Source organism: Sus scrofa, chromosome 15 (genome assembly GCF_000003025.6).
Source record: "Sus scrofa isolate TJ Tabasco breed Duroc chromosome 15, Sscrofa11.1, whole genome shotgun sequence".
Taxonomy (NCBI): Eukaryota; Metazoa; Chordata; class Mammalia; order Artiodactyla; family Suidae; genus Sus; species Sus scrofa.
The window spans coordinates 32,672,444-32,697,155 of NC_010457.5; the positions used below are offsets into that span (position 1 = coordinate 32,672,444).

At 41.9% G+C, this 24,712-nt stretch overlaps 1 protein-coding gene across 4 annotated transcripts in view; it reads left to right on the top strand.

Annotated features, from left to right (window-relative positions):
- The window catches only part of DLGAP2 (discs, large (Drosophila) homolog-associated protein 2), a 667,132-nt gene that overhangs the window by 72,256 nt on the left and 570,164 nt on the right, over nt 1–24,712 (top strand). For 3 of the 4 annotated variants that reach the window (XM_021074622.1, XM_021074620.1, XM_021074621.1), the window contains one exon: nt 22,077–22,183. The exons of the other annotated variant lie outside the window; for it this stretch is intronic. In XM_021074622.1, coding sequence (XP_020930281.1) covers nt 22,169–22,183 — 15 coding nt within the window. In that variant the 5' untranslated portion in view covers nt 22,077–22,168. The remainder of the gene's footprint in view (nt 1–22,076; nt 22,184–24,712) is intronic. 4 annotated transcript variants of the gene reach the window in all.

The following is a 24,712-nucleotide window of genomic DNA, read 5'->3' on the forward strand; positions in this document are numbered from 1 at the left end:
TGTCTCCCTGTGTCTGAGTCTGCCATTCTCTCTGCCTGTCCATATATCCCTCTGACAGCTATTGGTTTCTCCTGCCATCTCTCTGTCCGTCTGTCTGTCTCACAGCTTCTCTGTGTGGCTGGTCTCCAGCAGCCCCAGTGGGCTACCAGTCCCCTGACACAGCGTGATGCTCTCTTGTGTAAAGGGGCTCCTTGGTGGCAGGATCATTGGAAGGAAATGCATGATGACAGATAAAATGTGCTCTTTTGTTGTGAGTTAGATCGTGTGTACCCAGGTGAGTTAGAGTGACTGAAACCAGTAAAATATGGAGCTTTTTAGGAGGACACCTGCTTCCCGTGAGACACTGGCCCCACTGAGGGCTATGCACATGTGGCAGTGTTCCCTGGGTGTCCTCCAACATCACGGGATGTCCCCATGGCGGCTCTGCCACAAAGTCGTGTGACTGTGGCTTGTGTGGCCCCCTGGAACTTGGGCCTGGTCTGCCGAGGTTGTGTCCAGGCTCTTCCCTGGTTGGCGTCAGTTCCGCGGGAAAGTTGGGGTTGAGTTTGGTCCACTGTTGCTCTTTTTGAGGCTGCTGGAGGTGATGGGGTGTCTGCTCGCCCCCCGTGACGCAGGGCTTCCAGCGCTGCCTGTCTCTAGTCTCTGTCTTATTTCTGCCAGTGCCACTGGTTCTTGCAACATCAATAATTTAATATTGTGCAAATGCATTTTGTACTGAAATGCTGTTTATTATCTTTTTAGTCATTAATTCCAATATTAAGCAAACTACAGAGTAAGCTACCCGGCACACGCCATCACACAGCTTATGCTAACGGCAGTACAGCGATTATAAAACAATTGCAGATATGAAGCTGTGAGAGCCTAATGCTATGATAATTGGATCTCACACTTAGCTCTCTGCTGCCTGTTGTTTTTGAAGTGCATCCTGTAAATGAAACTTCATTAGGCTGTAAATTGTTTTTCTGTAATCCTTGCTTATGGCGTAGGCCACGCCATGTCTGTTTATTACACTATGTATTACCATTTCCAACATATCATCAGCTCTAAGTTTTTTTTTTTGTTTTTTGTTTTTTTTTTTTGTCTTTTTAGAGCTGTACCTGCGGCATATGGAGGTTCCCAGGCTAGGGGTCCAATTGGAGCTGTAGTTGCCCGCCTACACCACAGCCACAGCAACGCCAGATCCGAGCCACGTCTGCGACCTACACCACAACTCACGGCAATGCAAGCATGATTCTTAACCCACTGAGCAAGACCAGGGATCAAACTGGCATCCTCATGGATGCTAGTCGGGTTCGTTAACTGCTGAGCCGCAATGGGAACTCCTCAACTCTAAGGTTATAACTGAGTTTTCTGGTCCAGTTTGTCTATCCTTGGTTTTTAAGACCAGGGGCAGAGGACAAGGAAGCCCAGTCCCTGTGATTTGCAGGTCAGCTGCCTCTTGTTATTATGTGCTTGGTGGTCTCACTGTGACTGTCAGGGATGCTTTGGCCATTTCAAGTGGTTTATGTTACTTATGACAAACGATTAAATGTACCTGGGGAGCCCCGCGAGGTGACCTTTTGTTAGCAATGGCATCTGGAGGCAGCTGCAGAGTTAGGTGACCTACTGCAGAGCCTGTGGGAAAGAAGGGCTTTTCAGAGGAGGTGAACTAACAGGTCAGCTTTTCTGGTGACAGGATGTGAATGTGGGGTTACCCATACTGTCATCTCTGCTTTCTTGATGAGGACGCTGATTCTGCTGGGTGTCTGCAGCAGTCACCTTGCCCCTGCATCCCTACAGCCCCGTGCAGCCTGGACCTGGGAGGAAGCCGCCCTGTCACTGTCACTGGCCCTGGCCTGAGCTGGGCGGGGGTGACCGCCAAGCCTTTGGAGCTGGGGAGGGAACTTCCTCTCTTCCAAGGTGGCTGCTAGGGGCCACTCTCCCTGGCAGTGAGCAGGGGACCCCTGAGAGGACGGGGCAGCCCTCACGCCCATGGACCATGGTCATGGTCAGTCAACTGTGGGATAAGCTGGCAGGGTCACACCCGCCTCCGGGCTAGGGGGCCTTCTGAGCCAGGCATCGCCTTCCCCATAAGCAAGTTGGGTTTTTATTTTTACTTAAACTTTTTTTTTATTGATGTATAGTTATTTGATGTACAATGAGTTAATTATGTTTTCTCCTGTGCAGCAAAGTGCTTCAGTTTTACATTTATACATTCTTTTTCATATTATTTTCCTTTATGTTTTATCACAGGATATTGGATAGAGTTCCCTGTGCTCCACAGTAGGACCTTATTGTTTATCCATCGTAAATACACTAGTTTTATCTGCTAACCCCAATCTCCCCATCCTTCCCTCTCCAGCCCTTGGCAACCACAAGTCTGTCCTGTGAGTCTGTTTCTCTTGTGTAAATAAGTTCATTTGTGTTGTATTTTAGACCCACATATAAGTGATATCATGTGGTATTTGTCTTTCTCTTTCTGACTTAGTATGATAATCCCTGGGTCCATCCAGCCAGTTGGCTTTTTTGTTTCCTGCACCAAACACAAAGTGGAGTGTTTGGAGGAATTCTTAGAGAGGGTGGGTAGAAGTGCCCCAGACTGCTGCAGAAGTTTGTGTTGTCTGGGTTCTCCCAAGACACAGAACCAGTAGGATGTTCACCTGTACCCACGTCTCTGCTGTGCATGAGCCAGACGTTGATGGGACAGAGTTGGCTTAGGCGGCTGCGGGTGTGAGTCTGAAGGACAGCCTCAGCCCCTCCTCGCCTTTGGTGCCGGATGGCAATGACACTTGTTCTGGGAGGGTCACTCATGGCCAGCTGTGGAGTCTGTGGTGAGCAATGCTGCCTGCCTCCAGCTCATAGCCACCTCTCAGCTTTCCTCCCCGAGGAAGGAGGCAGGAGAGTAGTTGCATTGATGGGAAGAGGAGTCGGGTTCAGGAGGGATGAAGAAAATCAGGCTGTGGTAGAGAAGACATAGTGTCCCTGGAGAAAGCAGTTTAGAGATTGATTTGCTGATAACGAGAGGCCTGTGGCATTTCAGTGCAATCTATAATTACAGAGTAATACATTAGAAAGAAAGAGACAGAAACAGATGGACTTAAATCAGCTCTACACGCTTGCATGTGATGCTAAAGAGACTTTATCCAAGCACTGAAAAGGCTGGGAATGATGGATTATCAATCAGAGCCCTGTGTGAGTACGAGAACTATGTTTCCAAACTGGGCTGAAAAATCAGAAACTAAGCCGTTCAGCTTTGGAGTTCATGAAGAACTGAACTCATGGCACAGTCATGGTTGTGCTAACATACCTACAGTAAAACATATCAAAAACATAGCACGGTGCTTTTGAGCACATGTTTATGTACTTAAAGCTCTTCTGGAGGGTCTGTTTCTCTAAACACAGGAGCTCACTGTTAAATGAGCACGTCTGATGTGATGCTTGACTAATAGCAAGTTCTTGTCTGAATTGATAGTACATCGAATGAGTGATTTTCAAGTTGTCCACTTTCTGTGTACCCTTTCACCTCAGGGCGTGATGTTTAGAAGAACATCTCTGGGAGCCAGCTCTGCTTCCTTTGCATGTCTGAGGTTCCAGGGAAGGGGACAGATTCAAGTTTGTTGGAAAATGGAGAAGAGGATGGCTTTGGCTGCAGGGATCAGGTGATCTCTGTGTGTCATCTAAGGGATGAAATGAGAGAAAGGACACATGAGTCACTTGTATATTCAGCTGTGCTTTGTCACAGTGTCTCAGCCATCATAGGAAATGTTCTTATTTTAATACTATTTTGAATCAAGATTACCTTTGTTTTTAGTATAGTTGATTTACAGTGTTCTGTCAATTTCTGCTGTCCACAGCACAGTGACCCAGAATATATATATTCTTTTTCTCATATCTATCTTCCATCGTGGTCTATTCCAAGAGATTGGATATAGTTTCTTGTGCTGTACAGTAGGACCTCATTGCCTATCCATTCTAAATGTAATAGTTTGCGTCTACCAAACCCAAAGTCCCTGTCCATCCCACTTCCTCCTTGTGGTTCCTTTGGCAACCACAAGTCTATTCTCAATGTCTGTGAGTCTGTTTCTGTTTTGTGGATGTGTTCTGTTGTGCCATATTTTAGATTCCACATATAAGTGATATCAGATGGTATTTGTCTTTCTCTTTCTGACTCACTTTACTCACTATGGGAATCTCTAGTTGCATCCATGGTGCTGCAAATGGCATTATTTTTTCTTTTTTATGGCTGAGTAGTATTCCATCATATGTATTTGCCACATGTTCTTAATCCATTCATCTGTCAGTGGGCATTTTAGGTTGTTTCCATGTCTTGGCTATTGTGAATAGTGCTTCTGTGAACATAGACTCAAAAGCTTTTGCACAGCAAAGGAAACCATTAAAAAAATTAAAAGACAAACTGCAGAATGGGAGAAAATCTTTGCAAATGATGCAACCGACAAGGGCCTAATCTCCAAAATATACAAAAAACTAATACAACTCAACAACAACAAAAAAAACCCCCAAACAATCCAATTGAAAATGGGCAGAAGATCTAAATAGTCATTTCTCCAAAGAAGACATACAGATGGCCAACAGACACATGAAAAAATGCTCAACATCAGTAATTATTAGAGGAATGAAAATCAAAACTGTAATGAGGTACCACCTCACACCAGTCAGTATGGCCATCATTTAAAAGTCTACACATAACAAATCTGGAGCGGGTGTGGAAAAAAAGGGACCTTCCTTCATTGTTGGTGGGAATGTAAATTGGTGCAGCCACTATGGAGAACAATATGGAGGTTCCTCAAAAACTAAGGATAGAGTTACCATATGATCCAGCAATCCCACTCCTGGGCATACATCCAGACGAAATATGCATTCAACAAGATTTCCTGTAGACATACTACATAGAACTTAAAATTGCTACATTTTCTCATCTTAATGGATCAAGAGAGCAAATATCCATGATCTGCAGCTCCTGTCATCATGTACCTATCACAGTGGTTTATGTTCCTTTTTAGAAAGTAAAAAAAGCTGAGCTGTTTTGGGATGGTGGGGTAAAATAATTATGGATGTCATAAACTAGGTAGGAATATTTGGTAATGTTTATATTCACATGCATATGATATAATTAAGAAAATATTATTCTGTGATTTGGAAAGTAGAGTCCTGTAATTTCATCTTGTTTCTTCTTCTTAGGGAAAATACTCTATGTAAAATATAAATATGAACCATGCTCTGCTTTGCATTCTTGAAGAGCCTCTGTGTGTGTGTGTGTGTGTGTGTGTGTGATTTCTTAAGACCTATTCTTTTCAGCACTAAGGAATAAAAAAGGAAAGTTAAATTCATATTCAAATTGTAAGTGTGGTTGTACAGGAGGTTGAAGGCCTAAGCAGCCCATAGAGGCTGTGAGTGGACTGTCCTCCAGGCCCAGCCCCACCACCCTGCACGCTTTCCCTCTGGGACCTGGGACCTGGGCTGGGGGGTGTTATACTCACACCTCTGCTCTGAATACTCAGGAGAGCCCAGGAGTCCGAGACCTCTGCTTCCTTCACTGAGCGAGAGGGCCACACTTTTTCCAGATAATCAAGCACGAGGTACCTTCCATCCTGCTCACTGCCCCCCTGCCCAGTAACTTTCTGGGGCCCAGAAGCAGGACTCAGGATGCCTGGAGTGTGAGGCTGAGGGTGAGTGAGAGAAAGCAGGCAGTCGTCACTCAGAAGATAAAACATGTTGGATTCTAAACAGGGACCGCCTTGTTAAAATTGATCTAAAGTGGAAAGCAGAGGAAAACTTAGCAAAGGCCCTAATACATCTTTGAAGGGAGATTTCACATTTCTGCTGTAAGGTAAGAGTGATGCTATGAAAAAGGAGGGATTTTAGAATGAGAATTTAGTTTTGTCCTCCTTAAAATTGGTAGAGGTAGTTAAAAGTTGGGTGGATGTTGTTGCCACCTGGGTTAATATGATTGAAGTGAGTTACTGGCCAGGGGCACAGTGCATGGGCTCTGAACCAAGCCTTTGGCCCCAGAGACCATGCCTGTATCATTTGTTGAGCTATTAAGATGTTTCTATCAATGCTCCGAGACTTTGCTTGAATTACGAGGGCTTAGTCCTTACAAATACCTAAAGGGGTAGTCCTGATGTTCTCTCCATTTTACCCATTAGGAAACAGGCAGCAGAGGATGTGTTGCTAGTAAGAGTGGATTCTGAGTCCATACCTATGCTTCAGATCTTGTGTTTTTAGCCAGTATGCCACATGGAATACCTGTAAACAAGAACAGATAGTTATGTAAAAGCACCAGTTAGAAATATTATAGCAATGGTAACGCTTGAGATTAAAACTCAGTAGATTGTCATAGATCAAGCATAGCTGAAAAGTAATTCGTGCACTAGAAGATCAAGATGAAAAAAATCCCTGGAAATTAAGCACAATAAAGAGAACATGAGAAAGCAGTTGGTGATGCAGTGGATGCACCCAAAAGGCAAAAATGCATCTAATAGAAAAGCTAAAGACAGAAATTATATAGAGAAAGGAGGGGTTGGTCTGTATCTATGATAAAATGACTGATAATTCCCCAAATTGAGGAAAATTGTCTTCAGATCGAAAAATTGAACCACCTGCTAAATTGGAATAAAGAAAAACAAAACCCATCAAAATCCATCATTGTAAGCACCATAGACACCCTTCAGGGTGAAGACAAAATCCTGAAAGACTTGGATCAACAAAATAGAAGTTGCTTACATATTAAGAAGAAGTGTCTCAGTAGTAACAATGGGTGCCTGGAGGTACTTGCTGAATTTCTTAAATTCTGTACTTAGTTAACTGTCCTTCTGTATTAAGGGTGAAAGGAAGATGTTTTCAGACATACAAGGACTTGGAAAGTTTACCACACAAGAGACCATGTTGAAAGAAAAACAGAAGCATGTGTTTTTTTTTCTTGTTATTTTTTGTTTTGTTTTGTTTTGTTTTTGGCCATGTCTGCAGCATGTAGATGTTCTCAGGCCAAGGACTGAATGTGAGCCACAGCAGTGACCAGAGCTGCTGCAGCAACAATGCTGAATCCTTAACCTGCTGTGCCACAAGGGAACTCCAGGGGCATATTTTTGAGAATGAGGGAAAATGAACCCAGAAAGATGCGAGCAGAAGTACCAAAGGTACATTTATAAGATTTTTCAATAAAATAATTCTTTTTATTTTTAATGTTTTTATTTTTAATGTTTTTATTTTTTTCATTATAGCTGGTTTACAGTGTTCTGTCAATTTTCTACTATACAGCAAGGTAACCCAGTCACACATACATATATACATTCTTTTTCCTCACATTATTATGCTCCATCATAAGTGACTAGATATAGTTCCCAGTGCTATACGGCAGAATCTCATTGCTTATCCATTCCAAAGGCAATAGTTTGCATCTATTAACCCCAAATCCCTCCGCTTCCCCCTTTGCAACCACAAGTCTGTTCTCCCTGTCCATGATTTTCTTTTCTGTAGAAAGGATCATTTTTACTATATATTAGATTCCAGATATAAGTGATATCATATGGCATCCATCTTTCTCTTTCTGACTTACTTCACTCAGTATGAGTCTCTAGTTCCATCCATGTTGCTGCCAGTGGCATTATTTTGTTCTTTTTTATGGCTTAGTAGTATTCCATTGTGTATATATACCACATATTCTTAATCCATTCATCTGTCGATGGATAGTTGGGTTGTTTCCATGTCTTGGCTATTGTGAATAGTGCTGCATGTGTCTTTTTCAAGGAAAGTTTTGACCAGATATCTGCCCAAGAGTGGATTGCTAGGTCATATGGTAGTTCTATATATAGTTTTCTAAGGAACCTCCATACTGTTTTCCAAAGTGGTTGTACCAATTTACTTCCCACCAACAGTGCAGGAGGGTTCCCTTTCTCCACACCCTCTCAAGCCATTGTTATTTGTGGACTTATTAATGGTGGCCATTCTGACTGGTGTGAGGTGGTATCTAAGAGTAGTTTTGATTTGCATCTCTCTAATAATTAGTGATATTGAGCATTTTTTCATGTGCTTGTTGGCCATAGTTATATCTTCTTTGTAGAAATGCCTATTCAGGTCTTTTGCCCATTTTTCAATTGGGTTGTTGGCTTTTTTGCTGTTGAGATGTATAAGTTGTTTGTATATTTTAGAGATTAGGCCCTTGTCAGTTGCATCATTTGAAACTATTTTCTCCCATTCTATAAGTTGTCTTTTTTTTATGGTTTCCTTTGCTGTGCAAAAGCTTGTCAGTTTGATTAGGTCCTATTGGTTATTTTTGCTTTTATTTCTGTTGCTTTGGAAGACTGACCTGAGAAAACATTTGTAAGATTGATGTCAGAGAATGTTTGCCTGTGTTCTCTTCTAGGAGTGTGATGGTGTCTTGTATTATGTTTAAGTTTTTAAGCACTTTAAGTTTATTTTTGTGTATAGTGTCAGGGTGTGTTCCAGTTTCATTGATTTTCATGCATCGTTGAATTTTCCCACACCACTTACTGCAAAGACTGTCTTTTTCCCATTTTATATTCTTGCCTCCTTTGTTGAAGATTGACTGTAAGTGTCTGGGTTTATTTCTGGGTTTTATTATAAGTTTTAATTTTAGAATAAGTGACACATTTTTCTCTTTGACAAGCATCCCCAGCTGGTATCCATATAATCGTCATATCAGAACAGAGGTGGCATGGTGTCAGGAAGTGACATTTGGAGGAAAGTGAGGTGTTCTAATGATCTTCATTTGTTAGAGATACTATTAATTGTTAGAGATGCTGGGATGTTAGAGACACTAGTTAATTGATGGCTTTGCTAGAAAAGTATGTATGTATAATTGCATATGTTAAAACTTTCAAAGGAGAAATAAAATATGTAGGTATAAAAGAAGTAGAATGAAAATTCTATAAAAGTTAGTAATGCAGAAAAAAAGAATAAAGAAACACATATTAAATTAAACATGAACATCAGGACAAAATAAGTCCTAATTTATCAATAATCAAAATAAATAAGAATGAACAAAGATTGAATATTAAAAAAGATACTCAGACTGGATTAAATACAACATTGAGATCTATGATGTTTATAAGAAAATAATGTACTGAGAATAGATAAATTTGTGGAAAGATTAATAAAGAAAATGAAGAATTCAAGAATATAAAGAATTAGGGATGGAAAATACGATAGAATCACAAATAATAAAGTTAAAAGAGCCATATGATAATATGTAGATTTTTTACTGAGAAGTTTGAAAATCAAGATGAAATGATTGGTTTTCATGGTGAATATAGGTGCCACAAAAATGACTCAACAAAGTTAGAAGGTGTGACCAGAACAGTAACCATGGGAAAATTAAAGTTTTTCATAAATATACTTTTTTTTACATTTTTTATTACTCAAATGAATTTATCACATCTGTAGTTGTATAATGATCATCACAATCCAATTTCACAGGATTTCCATCCCACAACCCAAGCACCCCCACCCCCCAAACTGTCTCCTCTGGAGACCATAAGATTTTCAATGTCTGTGAGTCAGCATCTGTTCTGCAAAGAAGTTCTGTCTCTCCTTTTTTCAGAATCCACATGTCAGTGAAAGCATTTGATATTGGTGTCTCATTGTATGGCTGACTTCACTTAGCATGATAATTTCTAGGTCCATCCATGTTGCTAAGAATGCTGGTATTTTGTTCTTTTTAATGGCTGAGTAATATTCCATTGTGTATTTGTACCACCTCTTCTTGATCCACTCCTCTGTGATGGACTTTGGGTTGTTTGATGTTTGGCTATTGAAAAGAGTGCTGCAATGAACATCAGAGTACATGTGTCTTTGCGAGGCATGGTTTTCTCTGGATAGATGCCCAGGAGTGGGATTGCTGGATCAAGTGGTAGTTCTATGTTTAGTTGTCTGAGGCATCTCCATACTGTTTCCACAGTGGTTGCACCAATTTACAATCCCACCAACAGTGTAATTAATAGGGTTCCTTTTTCCCCACACCCTCTCCAGCACTTCTTGTTTGTAGACTTTTGGATGATGGCCATGCTGGCTGGTGTAAGGTGGTACCTCAGAGTGGTTTTGATTTGCATTCTTCTACTAATGAGTGATGTTGAACATCTTTTCATGTGTCTTTTGGCCATCTGTATGTCTTCTTTGGAGAATTGTCTGTTTAGATCTTCTGCCCATTTTTTGATGGGGTTGTTTGTTTTTTTGCTATTGAGCCGTAGGAGGTGTTTATAAATGTTGGAGATCATCCCTTGTCAGTCAATTCACTTGCAAGATTTTCTCCCATTCTGTGAGTTGTCTTTTCGTTTTGTTAGGGTTTCCTTTGCTGTGCGTAAACTTTTAAGTTTGATTAGGTCCCATTTGTTTATTTTTGGTTTTATTGTCAATACTCTAAGAAGTGTATCTGAGAAGATGTTGCTATCATTGATGTCAGAGAGTGTTTGGCCTATGTTTTCCTCTGAGAGTTTTATAGTGTCTTGTCTTATATCTAGGTCTTTAATCCATTTGGAGTTTCTTTTTGTGTATGGTGTTATGGAGTGTTCTAATTTCATTCTTTTCCATGTGGCTGTCCATTTTTGCCAGCACCACTTACTGAAGGGGCTGTCTTTTATCCATTGCCTCTTTGTCATAGATGAGTTGGCCGTAGGTGCGTGGGTTGAATTCTGGGCTTTTATCCTGTTCCACTGATCTATATTTCTGTCTTTGTGCCAGTACCATATGGTTTTGATAATTGTTGCATTGTAGTATAGTCTGAAGTCCAGGAGCCTGATTGCTCCAGCTCTGTTTTTCTTTTTCAGGATGCCTTTGGCTATTCTGGGTCTTTTGTGCTTCCAAACAAACTTTAAAATATTTTGTTCAATTCTCTGAAACGTGTCCTTGATAATTTGATAGGGATTGCATTGAATCTGTATATTGCCTTGGGCATGCTTGTCATTTTGATAATATTGACTCTTCCATCCAAGAGCATGGTATGTATTTCCATCTATTTGTGTCATCTTTGATTTCTTTCATCAATGTCTTATAGTTTTCAGAGTACAGTTCTTTTGTCTCTTTAAGTAGGTTTAGTCCTAGGTATTTTATTCTTTTGGATGCGATGGTAAATGGGATTGCTCCCTAATTTCTCTTTCTGCTCTCTCATTGTTAGTGTATAAAAATGCCGTCAATTTCTGTGTATTAGTTTTGTATCCTGCGACTTTGCCAGATGAGCTCATCAAATTGTGGATGAGCTCTAACAGTTTTCTGAAGTACAGTCTTTAGCATTTCTAGGTATAGTGTCATGTCATCTGCAAATAGTGATAGTTTTACTTCTTCCTCTCCAATTTAGATTCGTTTTATTTTTTTTTTTTACTTCTCTGATTGCTGTGGCTAGGACTTCCAAAACTATGTTGAAGAGTAGTGGCGAGAGAGGACATCCTTGTCTTGTTCCTGATCTCAGCAGGAATTCTTTCAGCTCTTCACCATTGAGAATGATGTTCGCTGTGGGTTTGTCATAAATGGCCTTTATTATGTTGAGGTAGGTTCCCTCTATGCCCACTTCTGAAGGGTTTTTATCAGAAATGGGTGTTGGATTTTGTCAAAGTCTTTTTCCACGTCTATTGAGAGGGTCATATGGTTTTTATTCTTCAGTTTGTTAATTGTGTATCACACTGATGGATTTGCAGATATTGTAGAACCCTTGCATTCCTGGGATAAATCTCACTTGATCATGATGTACAATCCTTTTAATGTATTGTTGGATGTGGTTTGCTTATACTTTGTTGAGGATGTATGCATCTATGTTCATCAGTGACATTGGCCTGTAGTTTTCTTTTTTTGTGGTGTCTTTGTCTGGTTTTGGTATCAGGGTGATGGTGGCCTCACAGAATGAGTTTGGGAGTATCCCTTCCTCTGCACTTTTTTGAAATAGTTTCAGAAGGAGAGGTGTTAGCTCTTCTCTAAATGTTTGATAGAATTCGCCTGTGAAGCTGTCTGGTCCTGGACTTTTGTTTGTTGCAAGTTTTTTAATCAGAGTTTCCATTTCAGTTCTTGTGATGGGTGCATTCATCTTTTCTATTTCATCTCGGTTTAGTCTTGGAAGATTGTACTTTTCTAAGAATTTGTCCATTTCTTCTAGGTTTTATTGGTGTATAGTTGCATATAGTAGTCTCTCATGATCCTTTGTATTTCTGTGATGTGCGTTGTTACTTCTCCTTTTTCATTTCTAATTTTATTGATTTGCGTCCTCTCTTTTTTTCTTGATAAGTCTGACTAAGGGTTTCTCAATTTTGTGGATCTTTTCAAAGAACCAGCTTTGCGTTGCATTGATCTTTTCTATGGTTTTCTTCGTTTCTATTTCATTGATGTTTGTTCGTGATCTTTATGATTTTTTTCCTTCTACTAACTTTAGGTCTTGTCTGTTCTTCTCTCTCAAGCTGCTTTAGATGTGAAGTTAGCTTGTTTATTTGAGCTTTTTCTTGTTTCCTGAGATGGGCTTGTATTGCTATAAACTTTCCTCTTAGAACAGCTTTTGCTGCATCCCATAGGTTTCAGAGTGTTATATCTGTTGTCATTTGCTTCTAGGTATTTTTTAATTTCCTGTTTGATTTCTTCAGTGATCCATTGGTTGTTTAGTAGCATGTTGTTGAGTCTCCACGTGTTTGTGTTTTTTGCAGTTTTTTTCTTGTTGCTGATTTCGAGTCGTATAGCGTTGTGGTCGGAAAAGATGCTTGATATGATTTCAATTTTCTTAATGTTACTGAGGTTGGATTTGTAGCCCAGGATGTAATCAATCTTAGAGAATGTTCCATGTGCACTTGAGAAGAATGTGTATTCTGTTGCTTTTGGCTGGAATGTCCTATAAATATCTATTAAGTCCATCTTGTTTAATGCTTCATTGAGGGCCTGTGTTTCCTTAGTGATTTTCTGTCTGGATGATCTGTCTGTTGCTGTAGGTGGGGTGTTAATGTCCCCCACTATTATTGTCGATGTGTCCTTTTAAGGTTGTTAGCAGTTTCCTTATATATTGTGGTGAACCTGTGTTGGGTATGTAGATATTTTAAATTGTTCTATCTTCTTCTTGGAGTGATCCTTTGATCATTATGTAGTGACCTTCTTTGTCCCTTAAAACATTCTTCATTTTAAAGTCTATTTTGTCTGAAATGAGTATTGCTACTCCAGCTTTCTTTTGATCCCCGTTTGCATGGAATATTTTCTTCCATCCTCTCACTTTCAATGTGTATGTGTCCCTAGAAGTGAATTGGGTCTCTTGAATACAGCATATATATGGGTCTTGTTTTCATATCCATTCAGCCAGTGTGTGTCTTTTGGTTGGGGTGTTTAGTCCATTAACATTTAAGGTAATTATTGATATGTATGTTTTCATTGCCATTTTATTAATTGTTTTGGATTTGTTCGTTGTTCTTTTTTCTTCCCTTCTTCTCTTGTTCTCTCCTCTTCTGGTTTGATGACTATCTTTCGTGTTGTATTTGAGTTGATTTTTCGTATTTGTTTGTGTATTAGTTGTAGATTTTTGGTTGCAGTTATTCTGAAGTTTTGATATAAGAGTCTATATATGTATGAGATTGTTTTAAGTTGTTGTTCTCTTAATTGCAAGTTCATCTCCAGTGTCCTGCATTTGTACCCTCCTCTTCTCATGATTTCTGATTTTGGTAGTATAATTGTGTGTGGATGATTTCATAGCTTTCCTGTAGATATACCTTTACTGATGAGCCTTGTCATTTGTGGAATTTTTGTTTCCTGTTGCTGTCTTTTCTTTTCTGCCTAGAGAAGTTCCTTTGGTATTTGTGGTAAGGCTGGTTTGGTGTTCATGAATTCTCTCAGCTTTTGTTGATCTGTGAAGGTTTTGATTTCTCCTTCAAATCTGAATGAGAGCCTTGCTGGGTCAAGTAATCTTGGTTGGAGGTTTTTTCCTTTCATCACGTTGATTATATCATGCCACTCCCTTGTGGCCCACAGTTTCTGCTGAAAAATCTGCTGACAATCCTATTAGGGTTCCCTTTTGTGTTACTTGTTTCTTTTCCCTAGCTGCTTTCAGGATTTTCTCTTTGTCTTTATTTTGGTCAGTTTGATTAATATGCATCTCAGGGTATTCCTCCTTGGGTTTATTTTATATGGTACTCATTGCGCTTCCTGGATTTGAGTGAGCAGTTCCTTTCCCATGTTAGGAAGTTTTCAGCTATTATCTCTTGAAATATTTTTCTGTCCCCTTCTCTCTCTCTTCCCCTTCTGGCACCCTTGTAATACAGATGTTTGTGTGTTTCATGTTGTCCCAGAGTTCTCTGAGATTCTCTTCATTTGTTTTCCATCTTTTTTCTCTTTTCTGTTCCACATCCGTAATTTCTACTAATCTGTCCTCCACCTCGCTTATTATTCTTCTGCCTCCTATATTCTGCTGTTGGCTGCTTCTAGAGAATTTTTTATTTCAGTTATTGTATTTTGCATCTCTTCTTGTTTCAGTTCTATATCTTGTATCTCTTTGCTCGGTGTTTCCTGTAAGTTATCCATCTTTGCCTCCAGTTTATTTCCAATGTCTTGCATCGTCTTCAGCATCAACAGTCTAAAGTCTTTTTCCTGGAGGCTGAGAATCTCATCACTTAGCTGATTTTCTGGGGTTTTCCTTTCTCCCTCATCTGAGTTATATTTCTCTGTCTTTTCATTTTGAAAGGTTTTTGGTGTGGTGACCTTTTTACAGTTAATAGAGCTGAAGCCTCTCTTACTTCTGGTGTCTGCCCCCCTTGTGGTTGAAGTTGGTATGGGGGCTTGTTGTAGGCTTCCTGAAGGGAGGGGCTGATGCCTGCTCACTGGTATGTAGAGCTGATTCTAATCCCTCTGGTGGGTGGAGCTTTGTCTCTGGATGGGATTAGAGTTGGCTCTATGACTGAGGGGTCTTTAGGCAGCTTTTTACTGAGGGGTGGGCTGTGATCCCACCTGGATTGTTGTTTGCCCTGGGGCTTCTCAGGCTGACTGACGGATGGGGTCAGATTTTCCCAAAATGGCCACCTCCAGAGAAAGGCATGCTGCTGAATATTCCCAAGAGCTTTGCTTCCAATGTCCTTCCCTCACAAGCCACATTCACCCCTGTTTTCCCAGGATGTCCTCCAAGAAGTGCAGTCAGTTTGACCCAGATTCCTTGGAGACTTTGCTTTGCCCTGGGACCCAGTGCACGTGAAAGTCTGTGTGTGCCTTTTAAGAATGGGGTCTCCGTTTTCACAGTCCCATGGAGCTCCTGCACACCAGCCCGACTGGCCTTCAATGCCAGATGCTCCAGGGGCTCTTTCTCCCAGGGCCAGATCCCCATACATGGGAATTTGATTTGGGGTCAGAACTCTCACTTCTTTAGGTGAGTCTCTGTGAACCAGTTAGTTTCCAGTCTGTGGGGCTTCCCACCTTGGAGGTATGGGGTTGTTTATATCACGTAATTGCCTCTCCTACCTCTTGATGTGGCCTCTTCTTTGTCATCTGGAGTAGGATATCTTTTTTAAGATTTCTGGTCCATTTGGTTGAAGATTGCTCAGCCTTTAGTTGTGAATTTTGTTGTTTTTAGGAGAGAAGTTGACTCCAGTCCTTCTATTCCACCATCTTAATCCCATCTCCCATAAATATACTTTTATTAAAGCACTGGCTCAGTTTCATAGGTAAATTCTACAAAAACTGCATGAATTGATAATTCTATGTTATTTAAACTATTTTGGAGAAATAAACATCACTCTCTTTAATGAATTGTCCCATAATTTAGTAATGCACCAGAAAAAGGCTAATTTCACTTAAGAGTATAAATATAAATTGCATATGCAAATTATTAGCACATTGAATTAGCTGTATATTAAATATGACCAAGTAGCTTTTTTCCCATAAATGCAAGATTATTTCAACAATAGAATCTCTATTGTAGGATTGCATAAAATGAACATTATGTTAAAATAGAAAAAAATACATAGTTATATCAGTAGATACTGAAAGACCTTGAAATGATAGAGAATCCATTTATGAACATTCTAAGGGAAAGAGTGATGGCAGGGACCTTTCTTAGCAGGAGTAAGGATATAACCAGAAACCCTACAGCAGTCATGGTAGTTATGGAGGAAATACTAAAAAGTTGGAAAGTAAAAAAAAATGCCGAAATGAACACCATTAGTCCATATTGTCTAGGGTCTCTAGTTAAGGCTTATAGAAAATAAAGGAGCTAAGATATTGGAAATCAAGACTTAATTTCAGTGAAAAATGGAAGATGCTGTACAAAATCTACTAGATAAGTAGGAACATTGATTATGTAGAACAAATAGAAAATTAGTAATAAAAATCATTGTACCATATGTGTTAAAATAGCAAAAATAAGTCCGTTCTTGGAACAAGAAACCCTGCAAATACCTTCGGATAAAACAGGAATGGATAAGGTCTTAAGGGAAAATGATAAAATATTTGGAAAGGACATAAATATTACCAAGTTCCTGGCATGGAGAGCATGTTAGTGGGAAACTCAGTATTAAAACACATCACTTCCCTTCACGTGTGTATCTGATGTAATTTTATTAAGAATCCTGTTTGGAGGGGAAATGAAGGTGGGGAGAGGGAAGTTAATTAAAGGATAATGAAATTAACTAAAGGAAGAAATCATAAGATTGTCCAAAAAAGAGTTTTAAGGAAAACCTGAGTGTGGGAGTTCTGGTCTGCCCGAGAGAACCGCTCATTCTCCTGCTGAAGAACAGCTCATTCTCCTGTAGAACAGAACGTCTTTATCTGAGTGGCATTTTTAAGTTGGTGGAGAAAAGATGGTTTATTTGGCCAACTCGTTGGAATAACTGCTACTGTTGGAGAGAAAAAATTAATTTATAATTCACAACTCAACTTTCAAATATATTAAAGTCCTAATAATTAAAAATGTTATAGAAGGGCTAAAAGAAAATTTAATAGAAAATATTTTAAAAATTGTGGAATTGCGAAGAACTTTCTCATCAGAGATCTTTAAGGACAGGATTGATAGATTTGGTCACATAAACAATATTAAGCCCATCTAAATTGTTGAAAGATGCCATTGATGAAGTTAACGTAAGGATGACAAAGAAAAAAAATCTGTAACCTATAGAGCAGACAGTGGTCTGTAATACATAAGAGATACTAAAAAGTAAATTAGAGATTATTAAAAGTTGTCACCCCAAATAAGTAGGCTAATCTATGAAACAGGCAGTTTGTACAGAAATATATTTGATTATGAAAGACCCTTAAACCCCGTGAAAAGGAGACACTTTTTTTTTTCACTAGAGACAAAACAACAACAACTTGATAATATGTGATGGGTAAATAGGTACAAATGTTTTGGCTACATTTTGGACCAATAATGTGCATATCCTTTGACCCAGTAATTTTGATCATAAAATCGATTCTGCATAAACTCACTGAGAGTATATAAAAATGTACAGAAGTGTTAGCAATTGGAGAAAATTGGAAACAACACGAATTCCTAACAGTAAGGTATTTGTAGGGCCAATTATGAGTTTTCAAGGCAAGAAAAAATATTTAAGTACAGGCGCACCTCAGAGATTCTGTGGGTTCGATTCCAGACCACACAAAAGAGAGAGTCACACAAAGTGCCTGGCTTCCCAGTGCGTATAAGTTATGTTTACACCACACTATAACTATTGATTATGCAATAACATGTCTGAAAAACTAAGGTACTTGCCTTAATTAACAAATACAGCATTGCTAAAAAATGCTAACAACCATCTGAGCTTTCAGTGAACTGTAATCTTTTTGCTGGTGAAGGGTCCAGCCTCGATGTTGATGGCCGCTCATTGATGAGGATGGTGGACCCTGAGGGCTGAGGTGACTGTGGCAATTGTTTAAAATAAGACAGCAATGGAGTCTCCTGCATCAAATGATTCTTCCTTTCACAAGCAACTTCTCCATGGCAGGCAGTGCTGTTTGATAGCATTTTACCCACAGGAGAACTCTTTCCAAAGTTGGAGTCAACCCTTTCAAACCTGGCTACTGCTTCATCAACCAGGCTTCTGCAGTATTCTAAAGGCTTTGTTGTCATTTCAACAGCCTTCGAAGCTTCTTCACCAGGAATAGTTTCCATCTCAAGAAGCCACTCTCTGTTCGTCCAGAAGTAGCAACTCCTGATCCTTCAGGTTTTATCCTGAGATGCAGCAACTCAGTCCATCTTCAGACTCCACTTCTAGATTCAGTTCTCTTGCTGTTTCCACATGTGCAGTGCATTCCTCTACTGAAGTCTTTTTATCTTTAAAATATGTTTTATTTTTAAAAAAGTTTTATTGAAGTTACAGTGTTGTGGTAAATTCTACTATACAACAACGTGATTCTGCTATGCATGCACATATTTCAGATTCTTTTCCTTCACAGATTATCACAGAATGTTGGGTAGAGTTCTCTGTGCTGTACAGAGACTCAGTGGCCAGTTGTTCCATAAACCTCATGTGCATATGCTAGTCCCAAACCCCCAGTCCATCCTTCACCCCAACCAGTTTTTCAGAGTTTGTTCCACTGAAATCTTGAGCCCCTCAGAGTCATCCATGAGGGTTGGACTCAACCTCTTCTAAACCCCTGTTAATGTTATTTTGACCTCTTCCCATTAGTCACCAATGTTCTTCATGCATCTAGAGTGGCAAATCCTTTCCAGATTTTCAGTTGACTTGATTTGGTTGCCCAGATCCATAAGAGGAATCACCCTCTATTGCAGCTATAGCCTTAGGAAATGTATTTATTTTCTTGTCTTGTCTTTTTAGGGCCACACCCGCAGCATGTGGAGGTTCCCAGGCTAGGGGTTGAATCAGAGCTGTGGCTGCTGACCTATGCCACAGCCACAGCAACTCAGGATCCGAGCCCCATCTTTGATCTACACCACAGCTTACGCAGTGCTGGATCCTTAACCCACTGAGCAAGGCTGGGGATGGAACCTGATTCCTCATGGATGCTAGTCAGATTCTTTCCTGCTGAGCCACGATAGGAACTCCTGAATTTCTTAAATAGTAAGACTTGAGGAGTCCCCAGATAGTGAAGGAGATTAAGGATACGGTGTTGTTGCTGTTGTGGCTGGGGTCACTGCTGTGGCATGGGTTTGGTCCCTGGCCCTGGAACATCTACACGTCATGGGTGCAATAAACAAACAAGCAAACAAACAAGACTTTTTGTTGAAAGTTGAAATGACTCCCTGATCCACGGGCTACAACATGGATGTGGGTTTGCAGACATGAAGACACCATGAATCTCATTGTCCGTCTCTGTCAGAGCTCTTGGGTACCACGTGCGTTGTCAGTGCATAGTCATGTTTTGAAAGAAATCTTTTTTTCTGAGCAATAGGTCTCAACATCAGGCTTAAAATATTCAGCAAGTGTGTCGTTAACAGGTGTGCAGTCATCCAGGCTTTGTTCCTCGTTTACAGAGCCCAGGCAGAGTCGATTGAACATAATTCTTAAGGACCCTGGGACTGTCACATAGTAAAAGAGCACTGGCTCCAACTTCAAGTCACCGGCTGCACGAGCCCCCCACAAGAGGGTCAGCCTGTCCTGTGCCTCTTTAAGCCAGGCGCTGACATTGATGCCTCTGCTCTAGCTGGAAAGTCCTAGGTGGCCGCTCCTTCCAACAGGAGGCTGTTTCGGCTACACCGATAATCTGTTGTTCAGGGCAGCCACCTCCGTGCATGATCTTAGCTGGATCTTCTGGGTAACTTGCTGTAGCTTCTGCGTCAGCACTTGCTGCCTCGCTGTGCACTTTTACGGGACAGAGGTGGCTTCTTTCCTCAAACCTCGTGAACCAACCTCTGCCGGCTTCAAACTTCCTTCTGCAGCTTCCTCACTTCTCAGCGCCCCTAGAGCGGAAGAGAGGTAGGGTCTTGCTCTGGATCAGGCTTTGGCTTGTTTGATCTTCCATCCAGACCACTCCGACTTTCTCCAAATCAGCAGTAAGGCTGTTTCGCTTCCTACCATCTGTGTGTTCACTGGGGGAGCGCTTTTAATTTCCTTCAAGAACTCTTCCTCTGCATTCACAGCTTGGCTGACTGTTGGGCACAAGAGGCCAAGCTTCCCCCTGCCTTCTTCATGAAGCTTAATCATGCCTAACTTTTGATTCAAAATAAGAGACGTGTGGAGCTTACCTGTGGCGAAGCAGGTTAATGATCCGGGGTTGTCGCTGCAGGGATTCAGGTCACTGCTGTGCCACAGGTTTGATCCCTACCCTGGGAACTTCCACGTGCTGAGGATGCAGCAAAAAAAAAAAAGTGAGAGATGTGTGACTCTTCCTCTTTCTTGAACACTTAGAGGCCCTTGTAGGGAGAGCTACATGGTGTAACTTTAGTGTTGTTATGTCCTAGGGAGCAGGGAGGCCGGAAGAGGGTGAGAGACGGGGAACTGCTGGTCTGTGGAGCTGTCAGATCACACCCAACCTTTACGGATTAAATTCCTGTCTTAATATGGGCGCAGTTCATGGTGCCCCAAACAATCACAACAGTAACATCGAGGGTCACTGATCACAGATCACCATAACAAATGCAACGATAATGGGAAAGGTTGAAATACTGTGAGAACGACCAAAATGTGGCTCCGAGCAAATGCTGTTGGAAAAATGGTGTCAGATTTCCCATTGTGGCTCCGGGTTGAGGAACCTGACATGGTGTCCCTAGGGTTGGGGTTCAATCCCTAGCCTCAATCAGTGGGTTAAAGATCCAGCATTGCTGCAGGCTGTGGCTAGATTGCCCATGAAGCTTGGATCCTGTGTTGTGGCTGTGGCATAGGCTGGCAGCTGCAGCTCTGATTTGACCCCTGGCCTGGGAACTTCCATATGCTGCAGGTGTGGCTGTTAAAAAAAAATAAAGAAAATGGTGCTAGTAAACTTGCTCAATGCAGGATTGTCACAGACCTTTAATTTTTTTAAAAAAACCACAGTATCTGCAAAGTGCAACAAAGTCAGTGCATTAAAGTGAGGTTTGCCTAACTCCACACTTGTGTGGGGAAATCTTGGTAGAGTGAGTGAATAACTCAAACAGAAGAGCAGGGCGACAATTCTGGAAAGGTAAATGCCTTGAAATAAATACAGTTTAGGTTGACAATCACAACAAATGTAAATTAACGTATGTGTTCCAGTCAGTGTTTGTGGAGGGTTTTTGCTAAAGTAAGACATGGCTCATTTGCTCACTGTTTTAGGATTGTATATTTGAAAGTGAGTGTGTGGCATTTGGTAGCATGTGATCAGGCTGATGCTTGCCGGAGATTTTGGTGACAAAACAGGATTTTCAGAAGATAATATACAACATGTTGTCTTCTGGGCTTTGTGGAAGTTAATGTCATGTGACCACAGTGTTTCAAGTCCATGTGAAGTGTCTGTGCGTGAGCGTTTGTGAGTGTACTGGCTCAGTATGAAAAAAGCACAACACATTTTGCAGTGTTATGTTATAAAGCATGTGTTCCTCCTCCGTCTGATTCGTTTTGGGGGAAACGACAATTTTGTGTATTAGTATGCAGTGAAAAAAGGAGAAGTTTTTATAATTTATCAGAGCACATGAACGATTACCTCTTTAAAAAATGCCATGCTGTTTTATCTGGGGATAGCACTTTTATTTTTCCCCCGGGGAAAAAATGATCAGTTATTAATATTCCCTGGGATGGTTCTTTTGCTTCTTGGAATCTGCCTGTTTCTTTGCACAACCAGTCTAAGTTCACAAATATTGTTTCCATCCTCAAATTATGTGAGGGGTCATCACCCTGAGTTAAAGTATGGCTTTGTTATTTCTATGTGGTTGAATATTTTGAGTTGTGAAACCTATTTATCATAACTTCAAACCCTGCTTGAGAATCGAAATACTTGCATAATGTACACATGCTGGACACGCTGATGCCACCCGCTGTTCCATTTAAAAATGTCTTATTTAAAAATTGTCTTATTTTAAAATGCCTGGACTTATTTTTTATAAACAGCTTCTCTGCCTGCTTTGTTCTTGCCATATTGCTGTTTTCAATTGATTTAATTATTGCTCAGTATCATTTTTTAAAATGTACATTCCATATGTTTTTTTTTCCCCATGGGGGAGATTGTTTACCCTTTTTTATCATGTTTTCCCCATTTCTGTCCATTCCTCATCATAGGCCTTCCCACCACCTGAGGCTCGGCCATAGCTCTGCCCGGTTTCCCAGCAGCTGCCAGTGAATGCCCTCGGCCCGTGCTCAGCTCCGCCACCATGGGGACTGCTCAGGTATCGTGTGACCCCTTTCCCTGCTACCAGGCCACGTCTGCATGGTGGGGGGACAGCCCCAGCAGTAGTGGTGATGGAGGTATGGAGGGTGTGGAGGTGATGGAGGTGGTATTGATGATGGAGGTGATGGAATTGGTGGAGAAGATGGAAGTAATGGTGGAGGTAGAGGTGATGGAGGTGGTGGAGGTGGTAGTAATGGAGGTGGAGATGATGGCAGTGGTAGAGGGGATAGGGATGGTGGAGGTGATGGAGTTGGAGGTGATGGAGTTGGTGGAGGTGATGGAGATGGTGGAGTGATGGAGGTGATGAGAATGTGGAGGTGATGGAGGTGATGGGGTGGTGGAGGTGGTGGAGGTGGAGGGGATGGAGGTGATAGGGGTGGTGGAGGTGAGCACAGATGCTGCAGAAACCTCACAGCTTCTGGGGGAGGTTTTCCCTATTCGGATCGAGATGGGTCTGTAAGCAGCTCAGGGATGCAGTGCTGTGGTTGGGGAGGTAGTGAGGGAGGCAGAGAAATCCAGAAACCCAGGGAGGTGATGTGAGATGAGGTCTGGGTTCTGGTCCTGCTGATGTCACGTGTCACACGTGCTGTTACATGTGTGCGCGGAGGAGGGGGGCTGGCGGAGACTGTGGTTAAACCCCACACCCAGGATGGGACTTATCTAAGAGGGACCTGATGATCTTATGGGGTTTTTAAAGGGCTTTCAGGCATTGGTGGTGGCGGCTCTGCTTCTGTGTGGGGACACAGGAAGTCACAGAGCTGATGGTGAGTGAAGGGGGATGCACAGGTCCCTCCAGCAGAGATCTCCTCTGTCCCTTGTCCCTCAAACACCAGGACTGTGGTGTGTCCTCAGGACAGCTGAGGGGCCATGTCCACTGCTCACCCATCCCCCACTAAGTGTCTTTGGGAGCAGAGACCTGCCTTTTCCCCCTCCTGGCAGTAAATAACCAGTCAAAGTCTTTATGGGTGGAGACATTTCATTTACTCTTTCAAAGGAAGAGGGGCAGTTTGCAGTATATCATCTTCTCACTCTGGAAAAGATTTTTATCGTGAGGGATGTTGAAATTTCAGATGGACCCTTGTCACTGGCCCCTGGTAACCTTCCTCTCATCTGTCACCCTGGTGGTTCTCCCCTGGGGGGGCGTTTCCCGCATTTGCCCCCTCTGCTCTAATACAGTCCTTCACCTCCTTGATATTCCCAGAAAAGCACGTTGACTTGGGGTGTCAGGGTCGCAGCCAGGAGCATGGTCACTTCTTGGTGGGAGATTTGGGTGAGAGCCTTGACGGGACCAAGCCTTTTCTTTCTCTCCTTAAAAAAACCCACTTTCCCGTCTGGCTCAGCAAAGACCAGATGAGTGGCCTGTTCAGTGCCGTTGTCAGCTTGTCAGTCAGACTCCCTGAAGCTAGCGAGGCAGTGTTTTCCATGAATTAGGTCAGTTCTTAATTGCAAAGAACAAAATCTACTCTGGCTTGTGTAAACAGAAGGGGGTTTATTAAAAAGGCTGTTCAGCACATCATGGACCTTTCTGTGAGGTCTGGATGAAGAAATTCTGTGTGCGACCATCGGCCCTGGGGCCCTGCATGATGGGGAGTCGCCCCCGCAGGAGCCTGTGCCCTGCACAAGGAGGCCCGGTGCCCGTGGGGCTGTGGGAAACCTCTTGTTGTCGTTGTTGTTTGTGTTCCTGTTATGCTTTGGGAAGGGGAGGAGCACAGCAAGGGCAGGTAGCAAAGGTGCAGGGAGGCTGCTCAGAAATGCTGCCCCAAGTGGGGCCACTGCAGGGTCTCCCCACTGACCCCCCCTTTCATCCCCACCCTGTCAGTGGTGGTGGCTGTTCTGTGCAGAAGTGAAAACACAATTACTTCCACCCCGAAGGAGCCCCTAGCTCTCACTCATCACACAGTCCAACTGCCAGTCTAGGGTCTTGGAACCAAGTCCATTCAGTTCAGCATCAACCCCCGCCCCTCCCGATTTCTGTGCAGCCTCCAGGAAACCAGACAGATTGGCTCAGATGTGTTAGTCTCGTTTTAAATACATTGGTGGCACAGTGGAGAGAACCTGTGGAAAGTGATGAAGTTCTAGTGTCTTCGGGGTGGGGTGGGGGGTCTGCACTCGGTCTTAGGGCCCCTCCCTCCCCATCCTGCCACCCCACCCCACCCCCACCTCCCGGCTCTGCTAGTCTGGGGTTGTGATTCCCGGATGGAGGGCTGCTTCACTCCTCAGACTCCTGTTTCTTTGGTGGTCCTGCCCATGTGGGGGTCACTGAAGGTTTCAGGTTCGTTGGCACAGAGTTATTCATAATTTTCCCTAATAATGCTTTTATTATCTGTAGAATCTGAAATGATGTCGTTTCCCTCATCTAGATGTTCATTTGTGTCTTCTCCCCTTCTTCTCCTTGAGTCTTAGGTGTGTCAGTTTTACTGATCCTCACATGACCCAGGTTCTGGTTTTAGTGATCTTCCTTGTAGTTTTGTATCCTGTTTCACTGACACCTGTCTCTGGTCTGGCGCCTGCTTCCTTCTGCTTACAT